The sequence below is a fragment of the Micromys minutus genome (genome assembly GCF_963924665.1).
Source record: "Micromys minutus genome assembly, chromosome: 1".
NCBI lineage: Eukaryota > Metazoa > Chordata > Mammalia > Rodentia > Muridae > Micromys > Micromys minutus.
The window spans coordinates 54227957-54248877 of record NC_137969.1 but is presented as its reverse complement, the minus strand read 5'-3'; the positions used below and the strand labels follow the sequence as shown (position 1 = coordinate 54248877).

Here is a 20921-nt window from a genome sequence, read left to right as displayed (position 1 = left end):
TATTCTGGTCATAGAGCACATAGGACAGTTTATAAGCTATGCTCTTAGCCTTTCCTGTGTACACCATGGGGATAGAAACAAAGTTAGCTGGTGAGCAGCTTTGCCTGCTGAGCCATCTTGCCAGCTCCTCATAAACAGGTTTTTGTCTGACTTTAAAGTCCCTGATTTTTTTTGACTATACGTGGATAGTCTGGATGTTTCTGTGTAACTTTCTTAGAAGCTATAAAACTGTTTTCTGAGCTCTGAGAGGTTTTAAGAAAGGTTAAAACAAACTCATTTTATCTTTTTTTTAGTTTTTCTGTTTATTTATTTATTTTACATTCCAATCAAAACCTCCTCTCCTCCCAGTCTCTTCCGCACCCCTGGCACTTTCCCTTCCTCTCTCCCCTTCACTTCTGAGAAGGGGAAGGCACCTCCTCGGGAAACAACCCACCCTGGCACCTCAAGTCACTGCATGACTGGGTACATCCTCTCCCACTGAGACCAGACAAGACAGCTCAGTCAGGGGAGCAGGATCCACAGGCAGGCACAGACTCAGGGCAAGCCCCTGCCCCAGTTGTTGGGCGAACCCGTATGAAGACCAAGCCGCACACCTGCTACATATTTGCTTGGGGGCTTAGGTCCAGTCCTTGTATGCTTTTTGGTTGATGGTTCAGTCTCTGGGAGCCCCAAAGTTCCAGGTTAGTTGTTCTGCTAGTCTTCTTGTGAAGTCTCTATCCTCTTCAGATTCCTCAGTCTTTCTCCACACTTGTCCACAAGACTCCCCAAGCTCTGTCTAATTTTGGTTCTGGGTCTCTGCATCTACTTCTCTCAGCTCATATTTGATTTTGACGTCCACACTGTATTTTTCAGGCTTCTGCAGACATGGTTCATCTGAGCCGTAGCAGGTAGGCCTCCGCAGCCCTTTCTAGTCCTACCAATAGGATTGGATGGGAAAAGACCTGTGCCCACTAACACAGGACAAAGAAGCAGAATCTGGATGTTCCCCTCTGTGGTGTGCTGTGGAAATCGAGTTTCTGTTTTATGCAGAACCCTGGTTTGGTATAGGCCACTATTAGGGCGTTTATGGTCTCTATATGCTGAACGTGTCCCTGTAATTTGTTATAATTAACTCCAGAGTTCAAGAGCAGAGAGCTTGGATCAGGTCTGGGCCTGCCTTGTTTCTTACACAGCATTTGCTCTCCCTGGTGTTTTCCCCCAGTGCTCAAGGCCCATGTGTGTTTGTGTGCATTTAAACAAACAATGTCCTTTTTAGGAAAGAGTCACAGGCTATTGAGTCACAGACACTTAGAGAGCCTTCCTAAGAAGGTAGGTGTCTCTCTCAGTGAGAGAAGGTGACTATTGATCAGGTGCTATTGAAACCTTGTGGAGTTAAATACCTGCCTAGGAAATCCTGTCTATCTGTGTTGGGGAAGATGTGTGTGTGTGTGTGTGTGTGTGTGTGTGTGTGTCTGTGTGTTAGCTCTCATGAATACACACCAGTTAGCTTGTGATTGTGAGGAAGGCCAGAAGACAGACTTTCCCTTTGAAGGCTGTCCTTGTCCCTTGTAGGGTTAGCCCCTTTCCTTTTGCTCGGCCTTTCACTGGGGTCATTTTGTTTCCCATAGTTTGCTGCTGGTGCAGTTTTAATTGACTGTCAACTCGGACATTCATTGAACATGAAAGCTTTTAGCTATGCACAGACTGGATACCAGACACGTTATCACACATGTCAGGAATCATGAACTGAAATACTTCTCAAGGGTTTTGAGGGCTCAGGGCTGGGGTGGGAAATGGCTAGATAGGTCTGGTTGTCGGCCCGTCTAGGGACACTTTTGCACATGGAAGACAAAGCCCATTTGGGCCACCCTGTCCATTATTTCCCTTGGTGGCTGACAAGAGCCTTTGGAATGTATGGGTGAGCCTCACCTCTCCTGCTGTCACCCAGCCCAGTCAGTCTGAGCTCGGCTTGCTTCCTCATAATCCAGGATCCAGCACAGCTCTTATCATTTTCATTTGTACAGCAAAACATCAAGCAGAAAGCGAAATTCTGTGAGGCTTGGGTACATTCTCCACCCACCATCCTGGGAGAAGGTTCCAGTAAATTCTGGAAAGGGGGCTTTCTGATACTGCTAGTTACAAAGAAAGGCTTCTAGACAGGAAATGGCTTTTTAAACCAGACCCTCCTCTGAGTCATTAGGACAGTGCTGACCTTTCTCTGCTCTGACCCTCCATGCTACTGTGAAGGCTTCTAAGACCAAATGTAAAGATGTACTACAAATTGTGATGTTTGTATTGGTTCTTTGGATGAGGAGAGGAGTTGGCTAAGCTGGATTTGAGCCATGGAGGAGGGATGAGTAGATAGGAACACACAGTGACCCTGGGGGTGTGGACCAGTGGTCACAGCTTAGAGTACAGGGATCCACCTGGCTTTAGGCAGCAAAAACCAGACCTGGAGAGTTAGTTCTCAGTCAGTCAGGAAGTACACCCTGAGTGCATTCCCAGGCTAGCCTCACTAATGTTGAGGCACACACAGGCCTTGTGGGGAAGGGCCAGGCTCCTCAAGCCTTCCTCAGAAGCATGGGCTACACACACCCCAGTTTGTGGTTGTCTATGTCAGGGTTTCTATTGCTGCACAAACATCATGACCAAGAAGCAAGCTAGGTAGGAAAGGGTTTATTCAGTTTACACTTTCACATGCTGTTTATCACCAGAGGAAGTCAGGACTGGAACTCAAGCAGGTCAGGAAGCAGGAGCTGATGCAGAGGCCATGGAGGGATGTCACTTACTGGCTTGCTTCCCCTGCCTTGCTCAGCCTGTTTTCTTATAGAACCCAGATCTACCTGCCCAGGGATGGCACCACCCACAATGATCTGGGTCCTCCCCCTTGATCACTAGTTGAGAAAATGCCTTACAGCTGGATCTCATGGAGGCATTTCCCCAACTGAGGCTCCTTTCTCTGTGATAACTCCAGCCTGTGTCAAGTTGACAAGAAAGCAGCCAGTATAGTGGTGCCTTCAATTTAATTTTTATTTGGGGATTTCAGGGAAAAGGAGGGCTCCTTCTTTTATGTCTGTGGTTGGCCCTGCTTGGAGGTAATGCCATCTGGCTTTTTGTTTAGGAAGCAATGTTACCTCGGACAAGCCGTCTCCCCAGACACAGTTGCCTGCTGTCCACACAGGAATGATTAGGCATGGATGCTAAAGTCTCACCTGACTTCCTTGTTGAGGCTCTACATACTATACAGCATCAGTTTATGGCCCCCAAATCTGTATCCCACTCACAATCAGAGGACTGTTCCCTGCACACTTCATCTGCTCACCCCATACTGATGCTGTTTGCAGAGTCAACTTTGTCCAGGACGCAGGAGCAACACAAGTCCCTTCTTGTACGCTCAAGATTCAGGACACAGGGAAATAGGAATCACATGGGCTCTCAAGATGTCTGCTAGAGAGTGGCAGCCATTTGGAGTCACACTCCACTAGCCCAACACTGTCACCAGAGAATGATGTCATCTAATGTTGGGGGTGGGTCCTCCATACAAGCATACAGCACCTTAACATTCCTCCATCCCTCTGCCTCCATCCTATGGACATGGTGAGGATGCCAGTGTTCATTTTGGCAGTCAGGACAAGTCCAGGTCTGAAGCCTTCGCTGTCATGATGGGCCCTTCCCAACCTGGGGATGCTTTGCTGCCCTCGACCGGGAATGAAGTATTCTATTGGGGGAGGGGTGGAAACATACTCTCAAAGCTATGTGTCCTCAGCCTCTGAGTTCCTGGCGTCTTTCTCATGGTTCTGTGGTAAGGCAGGCCCTGCTTTGTAGGCTACCACAAGGCGTTTCTCGACCAGAAGGGACAAACCTGCAAGCACAACATATGGACAGGATGTTCAGATTCCTCACATGTGAATTAAAATGGAAACAAGGGGTCTCAGCCGAATATCTTAAAACATAATGTTATGCCGTGTAGCTTTTCAGGGCGTTCTCAATACCTCTCTCAGAGTACTGAGTACTGCATTGGCTTGGCCAAGTTTAGTGTTTACAAATAAACACAAAGTTCAGTTCAAAATCCTAGGGGAGGAAGTTGGAAAAGTTGTTCGTGCTGTGGAGTAGGGACATTCAGGATGGAGGGTCCCCTCATTTCCCTCAGCCTTGCTCAGAGCATCTGTACGCTCCCCAGTTATGATGTTTAGAAAAAGTGATTGTTGGGACCCTTGTCTGCATCACTTAGAGAGACTAGCAGTTACTCCATAAGTGAATTTTTTTTGCTTTAAATTAAAATCCAAGATGAAAACCAAAATGAGAAAATTTACCTGTATTCAACATGTAGAATTATGTCCCAATTCTTACAGGGAAAGCTGGCCTGAAATTTAAGACCAGGCCCTGGGTCTCCACAGCCAGATGGGATGCTTCGAGGACTTTGAGTATGAGGACTGTTTTAGCATTTTCTTTGCAAGCTTAGATTCAAAGAGGACCTCTCTGGAAACTTGGCTGTGCCTCATTTCTTGGCATGAGGATTGGCTGGCTGGATTTTTTCCTTTCCACCCACAGTGCTGACAGGGTGGAGTGTACTTCCATGAAATTGTATGTTTCCAAAATAGGACCCACAGTTTAACTTTACTGTAGTTATAAGAGTTGTATCGCTAACCAAAACAGAGAGGAGCCCAACGATTCTAAAAACAGAACGCCGGCTCCATTCTCAGGTCCTGCAGGATGCCATTTTTTTATATTTTACAAAGGGTCTTTTAGTGGGAAATTAAAACAAGCAAATAATTTCTAAAGTAGTTCAAACTTTGTTCTCCCCCCCCCCCCCCCCCCTTCTTACTTGCAACCACCACCAAAGTCTCGTGTGGAGGCCGGCACCTCTCAATGCTCGGGGAGGTCTTTGTATACTGGATGGCTTCCAGGCAGAGCGTACATCTCTGACACTGTTTCCAAGCACAAGCATACGCCAGCCTACGTGTGAGGAACATTCCCAGTGTTCCTTGCTGTAGGGTTGGAGTCATTGTTTCCTGTGATCTGGATAGAAGCTGCCATAGACGTGGGCTGGGATGTGGCCTGGGAGGTAGAGAGCTTCTCAAACATGAAGCAGCCCTGGCAGATCCTCAGCACTGTGGCTCACACCTCTGGAAGGTAAAGACAGGAAGAGCAGTTGTTCAAGGTCATCCTTAGTTTCATAGGGAGTTGGAGGCTAGCCCAGGACCCGAGAGACCCTGTCTGGAAAACAGTGAAGAACTGGATGTCCGTGAACAGCAAGCATCAGGCTCAGAACAAGGGGAGCTGCTGCTTTGCTGGATCTAGTGGATTTCTTGGGTACCAATCTGGTCCCCACCCCCTAAGAATCTACCGACAGCCTCTTTGCTGATCCTTTTTACTTCCAGGGTGACATGGGAGACAGCTTCCCTTCTGGGTCACAGGTGACAACCTCTTTACAAACATCCCCCACTGACCACACCCCACCCCAAGTACTGGAAGACTGCCTGGTCAGACAGCACATTAAAGACTGACAGGGTCGCTGTGAGGCAGAGACTGGGGCCTGGTTCTCCCGAAGGTGATGGCATATTTTGCATTCATGCTTCCAGGAAGTGCTCCCGGGAAGTGCTCCCTAAGTTCATGCTGGCACCTGCCTGCCTCTGACTCAAAGGACTGAAAATAAGTGGAAACAACCAGTGGTAGAGAATGTATGTGCTGGGGATGCAGACATTGTGTGATTAGTAGGAGGAGGTGAGCTTTTGCCTCCTTTCTCAGCTGGGGTCCCGGCCCCCACCACCACTTTGGTCAGTTTTGAGAACCCCACTGCAGCGACCCTCGGTAAACCCGAAGGTCCTTTTACCCTGAGAGCCTGCTCACGGGAGTGTAGGGGAGGTTGGTTTTGGTTTTGATGCCCTGTAATGTTACCTGGAGAGAGACTCTGTGTGGCCCACAGGGCAAAACGGACAGCGTTTCCTTGTCTCTCATTCTCTGAGTTTTGAAAGTAGGATCTTCAGGCTCCAAGTGGCTCGTCTTCAAAGAAGTGTCTGCTTTCACAGTGAACTCTTGGCACTTGAAAGGGGTTTTGATAACTTTAAGGACCCTCTTACCAGCTCTGTTTTCCTCACTCTAAGAACTGCTGGGGTTTGCTGAGATGAAAGCATCTGTACAAAAGACTCCCGGGCACTTCCCAGGGTCTCTTGAAGAGAAGGTTACCTGGAGTGATCAAGACACTCTTCCCTGGAGAACTGGCCCAGGGACGCAGTGAGCAAGATGGCAGAGGGCACTGAGTGCCCTTGAAGGGTGGGTGTAGAAGTCACGGCTGTTCAGCGTGTCTGAGATGAGGCGCATCCCCCGAAGCCACAGTCCTCAGCTCCTCAGACTCACTGAGCTGCCTCCTAGGAAGTGCAGTCGGTTAGCGGTGCTTCATTTTGTTTTGATACAAGGCCTCACTGTATAGCCCAGGCTAGCCCAGAGTTCATGATATAGCCTGATCTAGCCTTGGATTTGTGATCCTTTTGTCTGAGCCCCTTGAGTGCTGGGATTCCAGATTCATGCTGTTAGATTAAAAAAAAAAAAAAAAAAAACGCCAGCATCCCATGAGTTTAAAAATAAAGCTATGCAAGCTTTCTGTCTTGGAGAAGGGTGTGCTCCTCCAAGCAAAGGGGATAACGTGAAAGTCTTGGTGGGTTACTGCAATACAGAACAGAGAAACTGGGGTTATGATTGTAGCCTGGCTTAGAGGGGAGATAGGCAAGCATGTGGCTATGGACCATACTGCCTGGGGCCAGCCTTTGAATCTCGTGGGAGAGACATGAAAACTGGGAAATATGAACTAGGGAATTGGTGCTCTGCACAGAGCAGCTCAGAGTGCCAGAGGGTGGCATGCTGTACTGTGTGTGATGGGCATGCTGTACTGTGTGTGATGGGCATGCTGTACTGTGTGTGATGAGGCATGCTGTACTGTGTATGATGGGCATGCTGTACTGTGTGTGATGAGGCATGCTGTACTGTGTGTGATGAGGCATGCTGTACTGTGTGTGATGAGGCATGCTGTACTGTGTGTGATGAGGCATGCTGTACTGTGTGTGGCTGAGGCATGCTGTTCTGTGTGGCTGAGGCATGCTGTACTGTGTGTGATGGGCATGCTGTACTGTGTGTGATGAGGCATGCTGTACTGTGTGTGATGGGCATGCTGTACTGTGTGTGGCTGAGGCATGCTGTTCTGTGTGTGGCTGAAGCATGCTGTTCTGTGTGTGATGGGCATGCTGTACTGTGTGTGATGAGGCATGCTGTACAGTGTGTGGCTGAGGCATGCTGTTCTGTGTGTGATGAGGCATGCTGTACTGTGTGTGATGAAGCATGCTGTACTGTGTGTGGCTGAGGCATGCTGTACTGTGTGTGGCTGAGGCATGCTGTACTGTGAGTGATGGGCATGCTGTACTGTGTGTGATGGGCATGCTGTACTGTGTGTGATGAGGCATGCTGTACTGTGTGTGATGGGCATGCTGTACTGTGTGTGATGAGGCATGCTGTACTGTGTGTGATGGGCATGCTGTTCTGTGTGTGATGAGGCATGCTGTACTGTGTGTGGCTGAGGCATGCTGTACTGTGTGTGATGAGGCATGCTGTACTGTGTGTGATGAGGCATGCTGTACTGTGTGTGGCTGAGGCATGCTGTTCTGTGTGTGATGAGGCATGCTGTACTGTGTGTGGCTGAGGCATGCTGTTCTGTGTGTGGCTGAGGCATGCTGTTCTGTGTGTGGCTGAAGCATGCTGTACTGTGTGATGAGGCATGCTGTACTGTGTGTGATGAGGCATGCTGTACTGTGTGTGGCTGAGGCATGCTGTACTGTGTGTGGCTGAGGCATGCTGTTCTGTGTGTGGCTGAGGCATGCTGTTCTGTGTGTGTCTGAGGCATGCTGTACTGTGTGTGGCTGAGGCATGCTGTACTGTTTGTGGCTGAGGCATGCTGTTCTGTGTGTGGCTGAGGCATGCTGTTCTGTTCCCCCCCGGGGGGGGGTTCTCAGTGTTGGGCGTTTTGATTTACTGTCATCAGGACTCTAAGTTCTTAAAGTTGTGCTTCAGTGTTATTTGTTCAAAGTCTCAGGAATGAACAAGTCACGGCTTCCTTTTTTCCTCTGCCATGTAGGTACTGTCATGAAATGTCCTGAGAATCAGTCTGTTCCTCCCCCCTTCCTCTTTTCCTCCTTCCTTTCATCCCTCTCTCCCTTCTTCCCCCCTCTCTTCCTTTCTTCCCTCTTTCCCTTTCTCTTCTTTATCTCCCTTCCTCCCACAGCACAGGCAGGAGTCTTCTGGGGGCTTGCTGGACAGAACACTGAACACTAATAAGATAAGGTTGCAGAAGCAATTGAGAAAGACCAGAGATTGGTTTCTTGTCTCCGTGTGCACACACATGGATGAATTTGCACTGGCACACATGCATACAGTGCTCTTCCCCCTTCCTTCCCTCCCCATCTCTCTTTCTCCCTCCCTTGCTCTCCCTCTCCCTCATTCTTCTTTCCCCTCTTTATCTCTTCCCATCCCCCATCTGCTCCTACATCCCCTTCCCAATCCCCTTCCCCTCCCCACAATGCCCTTGGTTTCTCTGGGTTTAGCATTGATTGATCTTGGCGGTTCTTCCCTGGGTCTAAGCACTTACCTGAGTTGGAGAAACTGGCCTTTGATAGCCAGCAGATGGCTTTGGTGGTAAGTTCTTGTGTCCGATTCTTTTCCAGTGTGCTAGAACTTGGAGTTAAGAGGAGTCAGAACCGTGGTGACAGTTAAGGACAAAGCAGTGTCCACAGAGGGGTGGTGGCCTCCAATGGACAAGCAGACAAAGTTTTCTGCTGGCCTCTAAGGCTCAGTGGAGGTCATTCATTGATACAGGTCATTTATTGATACAGACAAATGACAATGGCAGGATGGTAAAAACCTGTAAAATGGTTATAAATTTATCAGGTAAAAGATCAGGTGGGAGCAGGAAACAAAAGTTAGTTTTCTGTTGAATATTACATTTGATTAAAAGAATTAATTAACTACCTCCCAGTGTTTGCCCTTCAGATCGGAGGCTAGGTTTTTCCCACCAGAGACTAACCTGTTTTGTTTTGTCTTATTTTGCCTTGTCTTGTGTCTTTCCCTGCCCTATAAACCCAAGCGGGCAGGACTGGGCAGAGAGTCAGTGTCTAACCCTCCAGCAACCAGGCTGTTGGAGTGTCACCACACCTGTGGTAGACTGGGTAGACCCTGCCATTACCAGTTCCCCTGATTGTCCATGTTCAGGGAATTGGATCAGAGATTTTTTTGTGAGGTGTTTTCCTTCATGTGGCAACACATTTGAGTTCAGGAGGAATACAGTGGTGGGACGCACCAAGCCTGCCATGGAATTGAGATGTGTGGGGCTGGGTGTGGTAGTGACCTGCCAAGGGAATTGTGAGAGGGTAGCCACTGCTGGGACCAGGAGGTGGCTACAGGGAGTGTGAGCAGAGTTCCTGGCTAGGAGAGAGGAGGCTGGGAGAGAGAGATGAACTAAAGGGCTGCCTCTAGTAAGATAAACATATTGCTAGTTCTATATGGCCTGATGGTGCTGAAAGTAATGTGGGAGCGGCTGCAGCTGAGATAAATATAATGGTAGTTTGTATGGCCCACCGGTGCCGCTGAGATGAATTAATGGTAGTTCCGTATGGCCCTCTGGTGCCGGAACTAGTGTGAGATCGACCACCAGGTTCAGAGAGTACCTGGGACCAGTGTGGAGCGGTGACACACTGGAACTGGTGGTGTTATTTTTAATATTTATCGAGACACAGGGAAACTAGGCTTGGGGTAACCTTTGGGTTCCCAGACTGAACTGTTGAAGTTAAGCTACAGTACAGAGCAATTCTTACCAGGAGCGGGATGAAAGTGACTGCCTGTGTTTTGGACAGAGGCAGTCTGGTCAGAGCGGTGAGTCTAGAGAGTCCTGGAAGCAAGCTTCTGTGTGGAGCTTTTTCCTGTGGATCATTCTGAAGGAGTGGTTTCGTTAGCAGGGGCCGTGCCCGCTGTTCTGGCTTCTGACCTTAGGAGGCTGCATATTCTGCCTGTCTGCAGTTTGGAAAAAGCACTCCAGGTTGGAAAGTAAAAACCAACTACATTTTCATGAGTCTCAAACATGTGAGGCTAAGCCTCACTCTGAAAAGGCTTCAGCAGAATTCCACATTTATTTGGCCAATTCGTAATCTGGTTTACTAGACCTTTGCATTTATACATTTTTTATTTTTTTAAGATTCATTTTTATTTCTACCTCAATTAGGGCAGTCAATATAGTACCCCCCTACAGACATATGCAGAGAGGCCCGTCTGTCAGGTGATCCTAGATTTTGTCAAATTACTAATTAAGCCACCAAAAGCAGGGCCTGTTGAGGTTGTGGGGGTGTTACCTCGACCTTCTTGGTCATGGTTCACCCTGAGGCCCACCAGCAAACCATCTGATGAGCGTGTTCTCACGCACAGTGAACTGGCTTCAGCACCTGCTCACGAACAGAGGGATACAGGGGCAGAGGCCACTGTCTGTCTGCCATAGGTGAAGTTACCGGCGTCACCCGTACGTCCTGCTGGGGACGGGTCCTGTGGTCCGTGTTCACCCTTGTTCCTCTCCCCCTTGACAGATATCAGTATTACCTGCAAGTCAAAAAGGACGTGCTGGAAGGCCGGTTGCGGTGCTCCCTGGAGCAAGTGATCCGGCTCGCTGGCTTAGCTGTGCAAGGTAAGGCCTCCCGTGGACTTAGGATTTTCGCTTCCGTATGCTCTCCCAGAATGAGCAGTTAGATTTGGTTAAGCAACTAGTGGCTGAGGCTCCCTGGTCATTTTGAGATGATTACATTAAGATGAAAAGTTTAGGGGATCAGAGTGACAGGAGGGGGTTTCTCGAAGCCGCCTGTGAATCGGCCAATGCTCATTTGATTCTGGTTGTAACGGAAGAAAATAGTTTTAAAATCCTACCTATAATTGAAGCGGCCTTTCAGAGTTATGGAGGACATTTTTTTCTCAGGATTCTTGTGTATGGTCTGGGCATATTCTATATCCTGATATTGTGAATAAGTTACTGTCACTACTTAAAATTAAGCCAATATTCTTTACCTCCTGTAATGGAGTTTTCGAGGGAACTTTAAGTCGTTGGTGGATGTACAACAGAGACAGGAGATGGGTGAACTTGTCTTTCTATCTGTCTGGCTATTTTCAATCTTTACTCCATTGTAGAATGTGTTATGATGTGTGCTCTCTATTTAACTTTTTATCTATGTGTACATGTGTGTGACCAAGGTACATGTAAGGGCCAAGAGAATGTGTCAGCTCCATTGGAGCTAGAGTTGCACGTGGTTGTGAGTCACTACACGTGGGTGCTGGGAACCAAACTTGGGTCTCCTGGAAGAACAGCAGATGCTCTAAGTCACTAAACCATTCTCCAGATCTACAGCTTGTCTGTCTGTCCATCCATCCATCCATCCATCCATCAATCCATTCACCCACTCACCTACCCTCCCTCCTACCTATTTATTGAATGATGGTTTAAATGCATTTGCACCAGAAAATAAAGAGTGTGTGCCTACGTGTATGTATATGTGCCATGTGTGCAATGCTTGGGGAGGCCAGAAGAGGGCGTCCGATCTACTGCAACTGGAGTTACAGATATTTGTGAGCAACCATGTGGGTGCCGGGAACTAACCCATGTCTTCTGCAAGAACAGCACATGTTCTTAACTCCCGAGTCATCTCTCTAACCCCAAGTGGCAGAGGACTCTGAACATGCAGTGAGTGTGCTCTTTGTCTTGACACTGGGCCTTTTGTCTTTAAGGTGCTTTTCTTTCTGACCCCCATGTGTATTCTCCCCATGACTCGTTCATTGTACATCCTGGGTGTTGGAAGATCTTTGAGGAAGTTGGTGGATTCGGTCTGGATTTTCCCTTTTTCATTGGGTCCTTGAAGTGAACTATTTTTCCTATACAATGAAATTTCCTTTTAAGTATATAATGTTAAAATGTGATTCTCCTGACCTGGGAAGAAGGTTCACAGGTAAAGTGCTAGCTTTCAAGATTGAGGGCCTGACTTTGGCTCCCAAGAACTCAAATAAAGGTGAACTTGTCTGTGTTCATGTTGGAGGGCATAGGCAGGAGTCTTCTGGGGGCTTGCTAGACAGAACACTCAACATTTCAGATTCAGTGGGAGACCCTGTCTCATAAGATAAGGTTGCAGAAGCAATTGAGAAAGACTAGAGATTGATTGGTTTCTTGTCTCTGTGTGCACACACATGGATGAATTTGTACCTGCACACATGCATACAGTGAGCTAGGGCGCTCCCCCCCCCCCAACAACCCCTATCAGGCCATCAGAAAACAGAGCATGTCCACAGAGGTAAAAGAGCTGATAGGAGATATTGGGTGACTAAACTTGAAACAGGCTCAGTGACTCACTCTGCCCAATCTGAGCGCCTCGCCTGAGTGACGGCTGCATTCTGTAGGGGGAGCTCTACTGTCTCAGTCCTGTTGACCTTTCTGTGGTACACACAGTCTCTTTTCTGCTCACCTTGCTGCTAAATGCTTTTCCTTGGAATCAAGATTCAATGTGGGGTTAGCTTTTGTAGAAGCAAGGTGGAGAAAGGCAAGGTATTTCCAAGGACTCAGTTTGCACCCCCCCCCCCCCCATACCACAGTGAGATGGTAACAGGGAGAAACAGAGTTCCTGGCATCCTGGGACCTGTGAATGTGTTCAGGAGTTGTGAAGGCTTTTGTGGTTGCTTGCCAAGGGTGATTTACAGTGGGGTTTTCCAGCCACAGATACATTTCCAGCCACATTTTTCTGTATTAACCTTGACTGAGAAAGTCCCCTTGGCAGACAGGGATGAGATACCAGCCTGGTACACAGTCAACAAACAAACACAGGTTTGTTTGTGAGTCTTTAAATAGCCATTAGGGCTTGCTTCCAAATTTCCTCACTCTTTCTAAAAATCATCTAGCTCAGTTCACACGCCAGTACCAACAGTTGCTAGGTTATAGTTGGGACCACAGAAGAGAGGCTTTGGCACTGGTGTTGCTTAATGGGGTGATGGAGAGAGTGCAGTCGAAGGGGATGTGGGCACAGTTTGCTGTGTTTTATCGTCTTTATTTCCATGTAGTGACTGCTGTTGTTTCCTCGACTTTTCTTCTCAGCTGACTTCGGAGACTATAACCAATTTGATTCCCAAGAATTCCTCCGAGAATATGTGCTCTTTCCTATGGTGAGTTCATTTCATGTCTCTTGGTATCTTACTTTCCTCAAACATTTTATTCTTTATCTTGAAGTTTGCTGTGCTTCCTGGGGAGGAGGTCTGCACACTTTAATATGGGGACAAGTGTTATGGAGTACCAGGGGTAGAAAGGTGCATCTTCCAACCTCACAATGCTTCCTGACCCATGCCCACGCCCAGGCAGAATGTTGGTCATGTGGAGAGGCAGCACTGAGTCTTGTGGGTTGATATTAAGTTTATCAGTTCCAATAGTGCTTTTCTGTAAGTATGTATACAGTCATGTGATCAGCAAATATAGACTATTATGCCTCTACTTTTCTCCCAACTCTGTCTCTCTGTCATTTGTCTGACTGCCTGTCATCTGTCTATAATCTATCTATCTATCTATCTATCTATCTATCTATCTATCTATCTGTCTATCTATCATCTGTGTGTGTGTGTGTGTGTGTGTGTGTGTGTATCTCCGTCTTTCTCTCTTTATCATTTATTATTGCTCAAATTATTTTAGTTAGGCTGTTCGTACCATTTGAATGCTAGTGGTGAGAGTGGGCTGGGCAGCAGCTCAGTTGGTGATCACTTTCCCAGCTTGTATAGCTGGGTTCAGTCCCCAGAACCATAAGAAAGGACAAGAAGGGTGTGTGTGTGTGTGTGTGTGTGTGTGTGTGTGTGTGTGAAATAAACAGAAATCAGTCTCGTTTGCAGGAGCACAAGAGCATAGAAATGAGTTTATTCAAGAAGACTCATTCACTGACAACCATAAAACACTGATGAGAGAAACGCAAGATTATGCAAACACACGTTCTAGGGCTGTGCCTTGGAAGAGCTGGTGTTAAAATGTCTGTGCAACCCAAAATCTACAGATTTAATGCAACTCTGTCACAGTCACAATGCCATTCTTCACAGAAATAGAGAAAACAAACCCAGAATTCATATAGAGCTACAAAGGATCCGAAGTAGCCAAGGCAATCTTGAGCCAAAGGAAAACAGAGCCGGGAACATTGTTCCCCCTGAACCTAAGCTGTGTCACCTGTGTGCTGGATGAGTTTATTTCAACTTGACATCGACTAGAGTCATCAGAGAGGAGGGAACCCCAATTGAGAAAATTCACTTATAATATCAGGTTGTGGGTATGCCCATAGGACATTTTCTTAATTAGTGATTGATGGGAAGGGCCCAGCCCTTTGTGTATGGGGGCCATCCCTGATCTGGTGTTCTGGGTTCTATAAGGAAGCAGGTTGAGCAAGCCATAAAGAACAAACCAGTAAGCAGCATCTCCCCATGACCTCTGCTCAGCTCCTACCTCCAGATCCCTGCCCTGCTTGAGTTCCTGTCTAGAGTAACTTCAATGATGTACAGTGGATGCAGAAGCAAAGTAAAGACTTTTCTCTCCAAATTGCTTTCGGTCATGGTATTTGATCATATCAATAGTAGCCCAAACTAAGACACCATGTGACAATGACTGACACATAGAACTCTAGCTTCTAAGGAGACACGTTGACCATTGGAATGGAATTGAGCCCAGAAACAGATCCACACATGTATAGCCAGCTGTCTTTTGACAAAGAGGCCAAGGACATGCAAGGGAAATGGTGGTTTCTTCTGTGGATTGTGTTGGGAGAGTTTGGTACCCACATGAAATGGGGGCCTTGCTCCCCTGTGTATATAAATGGATTAAGATGCAGGCTAAACCCCTTTGACTCTAAAACTCTTGGGAAGACAAAGGGGATGCCATAAAACCTCTGTCTTGCGATGGTTTCTGGCTTATGACCCATCAAGTGCAAGTAACTAGAAAGCAGTAAAGTCACATCAGATGGAAGAACTTCTGTGTAGCAAAGGACAAAATTTACAGAGTAAAGCTCACCCATGGGGAGAAAAGTCATGCTTTACACAAGGGACTTGGCAGCCATATCTGCAGGAGATCAAATGTGATCATTTAAGAAAACACACAACCTTGTTATAAAGTGCCCAGTATAGACATTTCTCAAAAGATGAAAATAAAAAAAGGCAAGAGCCTTCTCGCTGGATTTCTGGGGACACCAAGAACTTCAAGATGGTGTCGCCCATGCTATTGAAGGAGAGAAGAAGCTGGCAGAGGTTAAATGTGGAGAGCTGCCAAGCTGGCTATTGATGTGGGATTTCAGGCCCAGTCACACTGCAGGAGCCTTTCAGCAAGGGTTTGACTGATATGACAACAAGTTCATCTACACTCGGAAAGGCAGCATCTCAGGGTCAACATGGTGCTGGCCACCTACATGGTTTTCAGCTACTGCATTTCTTACAAGGAGCTCAAACATGAGCGGTGACCCACGTACCACCAAAGAGGGGTCACTCCAGGGGTCACTGCAGGGCTGAGCATAACCGCCTGCCCTGCTCCGAACCAGGAAGAATTCACCTGGCAGAACCTTCATCTCCTGACTGAGAACTGGCGTCCAATATAAGGTGACTGACAGGTTTAAAAAAAAAAAGGGCAAGAGATATGTGAAAATATCCAGCACTGTTGATCACGAGATGTCAGTGTAGTCATCTACAGTGGAATGCCTGCTTCCTTCTAGTGGGATGATTGTGGTCAAAGGATGCAGTGTACAAGGGACTCACGGCCACCACACTGTTGCTAGGATGTGTGTTAGCACAGTCACAGGGATGTAAGGAAGAGACAGGATGTCTGAACATGCCAAACTACTCCAGGCCTTGGTAGTGGGGTGTTCTCTGCTGGCAAGTGCTCTGCCAGACCTGTGCATCGTTGAGATCAGAGGTCCCCTACCTGCCCCTTACCATCTGCCTGACCACTGGCAGCAGCCACCAGCCGTGTCTTGGTCACAGACCTGATCCTGGGTGAGCACTTTTGCATGTGCTCCTTCTGATTATTTATTTTTCCAATTAAAAGTGGCAGGCCTGGGGTCCTGAAAGCCACAGCCCACTGCCGACTGACACGTGGTGTGGGCTCCTACTTCTTTCTGGAATGAACCAGAACTCTAAAACTGCCCATGCCTGAGCCGATGGAAAGGTAAATTAGAGTTGTCACTCCTGGGGAATTCTGATGCCTGGATAGGGTGACACTGAGAGGAGTTTTACTGAGGATCACTGAACAAGGTGACTGCGGCAGTGGAGTGGCCCGCAGCCCTGCTCTAACACAGAGCCGCTCACCATGGCTGCTTCTTTGTTTCCTTTCTGGTTTGGTTTTGTTCAATTGTTTTGTCCCAAAGACTGGGCTTTGTTGATAGACAACAGGGAGTGACGTAGCACAAGAACTGGGATGGTCATGTTCCCAGGGTAAGATTTACCATAAGGCGTCATCCCATGTATCCAGAAGTACAATCAGGATTCGACCTGGGGCGGGATCATGTGCACCTCAGGGGTTAGAAAGCCTTGGAGATGACTGGGGCGTCAGCTGTGTCTTAAAGGACACCACTGTGTAAGAGGCTGAGCCGAGGGGACAAAGCCTCTCAGGACAGTGAGGAGAGGACGAGGGTTGCAGAAAAAGTCAGCTATTGCTTTTGCTGTACCTTGTCTCTTGGGAGAGGAATGGCGTGCCTGAGACCCGGGGGAGTTGTGCATGGTGGTAACTCCTGCGTTGAACAGAGAGGTTACAGTTGTGGATCCGAGTCTAAAGGCAGCCAGTGCAGCTCCCAGGTCCTTGTGCCTTCTTACAACAAACTGTACTGAGTCACATGGATGGTTATAGGAAAGGAGACAGTTGATTAGGGAGAGGCACAAAAATGTGCTACATCCCAACAGTGGTCTGGATCCTAGAGGGTCTCATGAGGTATGCAGTGACCTTCTAGTGTTACTAATATAATAAAATATAACATATATAATTTATATACTATATTGTATATTATTTTTCTTCGAGATGACATAGAATATATTTCTTTTGTAATTATGTAGATTACATATAATAAGTATAATATAATGTAAGCTCCCAAGAACTTACAACACAGGTTTCTCAGAACATGCTCCCTTGGCTGAGTGAAGCTCAGGTGGACTAAGGGCTGCCAGTCTTTCAGCCATTGGAGACTCCTCCATAGTTGTCCATTCCCCTGCCTCAAGACCTTTTGCTGGTAGGTGCATACGTGGAGTCTGGACAGGAGATACAGTTTAGATACTAACAAAGACATTAAAATACAAAAGCAGATCCCAAAAGATGGTTGAATAAGTAAAACCCAAGCATGAAGGCCTGGCTTTGGTCTGAAAAAGCCACATAAAAGCTGGGTGCTAGGACATGTGCCCGGATCCCAGCAATGTTGCGCTGGGAAGCAGCGACAGGCTAGTCTCTAGATTGCTGGCCTGGTAGCCTAGCTGGCTTAGCAAAGTTCCAGGACAACAGGAGACCCTAACTCGGGCAAAAGGTGGAAGACGGATGAGCACTCACATGAGGTTGCCTTCTGACTTCCACATGCACTACATGCACTCCCATGCATGAGTGTGCACTCCCGTGCATGTGTGTGCACTTGCATAGACATACAAGAAAAAAGTCAAGAAGGCAAAGGAAGAACTATTGAGGGGGTAAGAGATCAGCTTTGGCGCTTGAGGGAAAAATTAAGCACCAGGTGGTGCAACCTGGAAGGTTTGTATTCTTTTGCTTTTGGAGATTGGGGTTTTATGTCCATGACGTCTGAGCTCAGCGAACACCACGGACTCAGAGTATACCAAGCACTTAACTGTTGATGACCAGAGTGCTCAGGAGAGCCTTCCTGAAGGTTTCCCTCTGGACCATGGCTCTGTTCTGTCATTGCCTTTGCCTTTGCCCTGAACAAGATCCTTCTGAGGAATCAGCTTGCCAAGTAGTGCAAACTGGCCACTCAACCAGTAGAGCCTTCTCCACAGAGTTCTCTCTACAGTGGTTAAATAAAGTTAAAGGTTGAGTTTTCTGCTCACAGTGGCCACCTCTCACTGTTCAGCAGCCACATGTGTCTCTAGGTGCTGCTGTGTAGGAAAGATCAGTATTTTTACCTTCCTCTAAGGTCCCCCTGGAAAGTGCTGTCTAAGAAGCTGGTGGAATACCGTGCTCGTGAGTTGGGAATGGGTCTAGGCTTGGGCTCAGCCCTCATCTTTCTTTCACACACATCCCCAGTCCATCCTGCTGTGATCTGCCCTGGGTGGTCTGTGCTCTGAAACTTTATCACACAGTTGCTGGGTGGTGCTAAGGCTATGTTGGGGGTAACACCCTTATAGCCTTGAGCAAGTCAACTGATGGCCCTGCACTTCTGTCTTTCCCATCTGAGGTACCTAGCTTGGTCCAGGGCAAATTCTCAGTAACCAGTCACTTGGATGTGTAACTATTAGAGTGACTCTGATATGCAAATGAGTTGATAGGTGCCACTTGCCAGCATTTTGAAATGCAAGCAGTGGGATAAACAGAGGGACAAACCACAGTTAGCCAGTTTGGTATGATCAAAACCTCTTGTCTAACAATATGAAAGATACATGCCGAATGGCAAGCTTAGTTCAGTCAATATTGACCTCTGACCTTGTCTTATGAACTTGGGAGGGTCATTGTGGAAAGGCCCGGTGGCTGGCTTCCTGCAGGATGAGAAGTACGGCTGTCCTTGAGGTAGCCATATTCTATCAGGGAAATTGGGGCAAGGAAGGAGCTAGAGTGCTGTACCGGTAACACAGAAGAAACACTGTAGACTGAACATTCGGAAGAGGTGTTGCGGGGGTTCCCACAGCAGAGGAGATTTGTCCAGGCGAGGGAACGCACCATGGACGGAGTGTCAGTTAAGATGGGACATTTTCCATTTTGTGATGGTACCTCGAGGCTCTCCCCGGAAGTGTGGGCACCAGTGTAAATAAAAAACAGTAAAAGCTGAGTTAAGAACAGCAGCTTGCCTGAGGCTCTGAACTTTCCCGGGGGAGGCAGTTTGGAAGGAATGGCTGGGTCCCACTGAAGAAAGGTCCAGATGCCAGGCCCAGGTGTTGATCTAATTGTGCAAACGGTGGGGAGCCATGGAAAGTTGTCAACTTTCAGCCCTGCTCTACTAGAGCTTTCAAAGGGAAGCATGCATTCCCCCACTGGGGGCAGGACACAGGATGAATGGCCCTGTTTGATCCTGCCTAGTCATTGACTTGGCAGATGGCATTTCTTCAGTAGAGAAAAGAACAAAGTACACAGACGGCCCACAGGTGTGTGGCTGTACCACACACCCTGCCATTTGTTATCCAGCCACTGCCTCTGCCACACTCACACATCTCTGGGGTGTGCAAACCTCACCAATGCCCCTCCATATGCACAGGTGGAGGCATTGAGCTTCAGATAGTGAAAGGGTGCTTCAAGGGGTGTTTGCAAAGTCAGAACTGGAGGTTTAGAGGAAGCCCTTTGATCTTCAGTCTCTTTCTTTGTGCTCTTTAGAATTAGCACCTGGCAGGGCTGCCTGAGAGGCCTGCTTACAGCTCCTGTCTCAGGCACACAAGACCCTTCTGGTCTTACAGCAGGAAGCTAATGATGAAGAAACCCTCGTGTTTCTCGGGGAGCTTAGATCCTTCTAGAATCCGAAGAACAGAACTTTCAGGACACAGCTATGAGCTTGTTTTGGTTTGTTTTTTGTTTTTCGTTTTTCAGTTTCCAACAATACCAATTCCTCACATTGTTTTGAGATAGTCATTTTCAACCATTTCTATTGTGGGGGTGGTGTAGGGGTTTCACCCATGTCGGTGTGTGAGATTGGAAGTAAACGTATATGTAAATGCGATTTAAAACATGTTTGTTTGAGTTCATTCGTGTGTGTGTGTGTGTGTGTGTGTGTGTGTGTGTGTGTGTCCAGAAGTCAGCCCTGCATATCATTTCTAGGGTGCTGGTCCCCTTGAGTTTTGAAGCTGGGTCTCTGGTGTGCCTGAACTCACCCACTAGGCTAATCTTAAGGCCAGCGAGCTCCAGTTTCTACTTTCGCACACTGTGAGCCTCCCACGCCATCTTTTCTCCTCATAGATTCTAAGGCTGGACCTCGGGGGTTAATGCTCACACAGCAAGCATTTCACTGACACTTTGTGTGAATCCGTCCAGATTTCAGACCCCGCCTTGCACCGCCCCCCATAGGTATGAGCAGGAAGAAGCCCTCAGCAGGGTGTAACTCTAAGACCTGGCCATCACCTAGGGGCCTCAGAAGCCAGATGTGCATACTGTGCCCTCTTGGTGACTGACAGCCACCAAGAGGGCACAGCATGGTTTTTGGTTGAGTAATTGAGGACGATGGCCTACCCTCGAGGTCCTGCAGAAGTTCCTGTAGGTGTTCTAAGGTGTGTTTCACCCCCTACCATGTTGAGCAACAAGTAATACCAGAAGGAACCAGCTCTGCCGCCACACGGCTTAAATTCATTGCACTCATTGCCTAGGATTTTAGAGGTGGACAAAAGATCCTGACACAGCAGATTCCTATGTTCACATCTAACAGCGAGAGCCTGGATGCTCACTGGTTTCTGCCCTACTCATTACAAACTCATCCCTGCCAGCTGTGGAGATAGCTGACGGTAAGGACACGAGTTTGAGTCCCAGAAGCCATGTCAAAGAAAAACTGACTTGCAATCCTCACTGCTGAGGTGCCAGAACTAGGTGAGGCCCTGGAGATTCTGGCTAACTAGCCCAGCCTATCTGGTGGGTTCTAGGCGAGTGAGAGTCCTTCTCTTTTTAACAACAACAACAACAACAAACTAACCCACCAAGCTGGGTATACCTTCCTCATTATAGGAACAGGAGCTGAGGTCATTTTCTGCTAGCCATA

General features: G+C 47.7%; 1 protein-coding gene across 1 annotated transcript in view; it reads left to right on the top strand.

Annotated features, from left to right (window-relative positions):
• PTPN14 (protein tyrosine phosphatase non-receptor type 14) overlaps positions 1-20921 on the top strand; it is a 90534-nt gene that overhangs the window by 24871 nt on the left and 44742 nt on the right. The window contains exons 3-4 of the mRNA XM_080931467.1: positions 10593-10690; positions 13130-13197. Coding sequence (XP_080787593.1) covers positions 10593-10690; positions 13130-13197 — 166 coding nt within the window. The remainder of the gene's footprint in view (positions 1-10592; positions 10691-13129; positions 13198-20921) is intronic.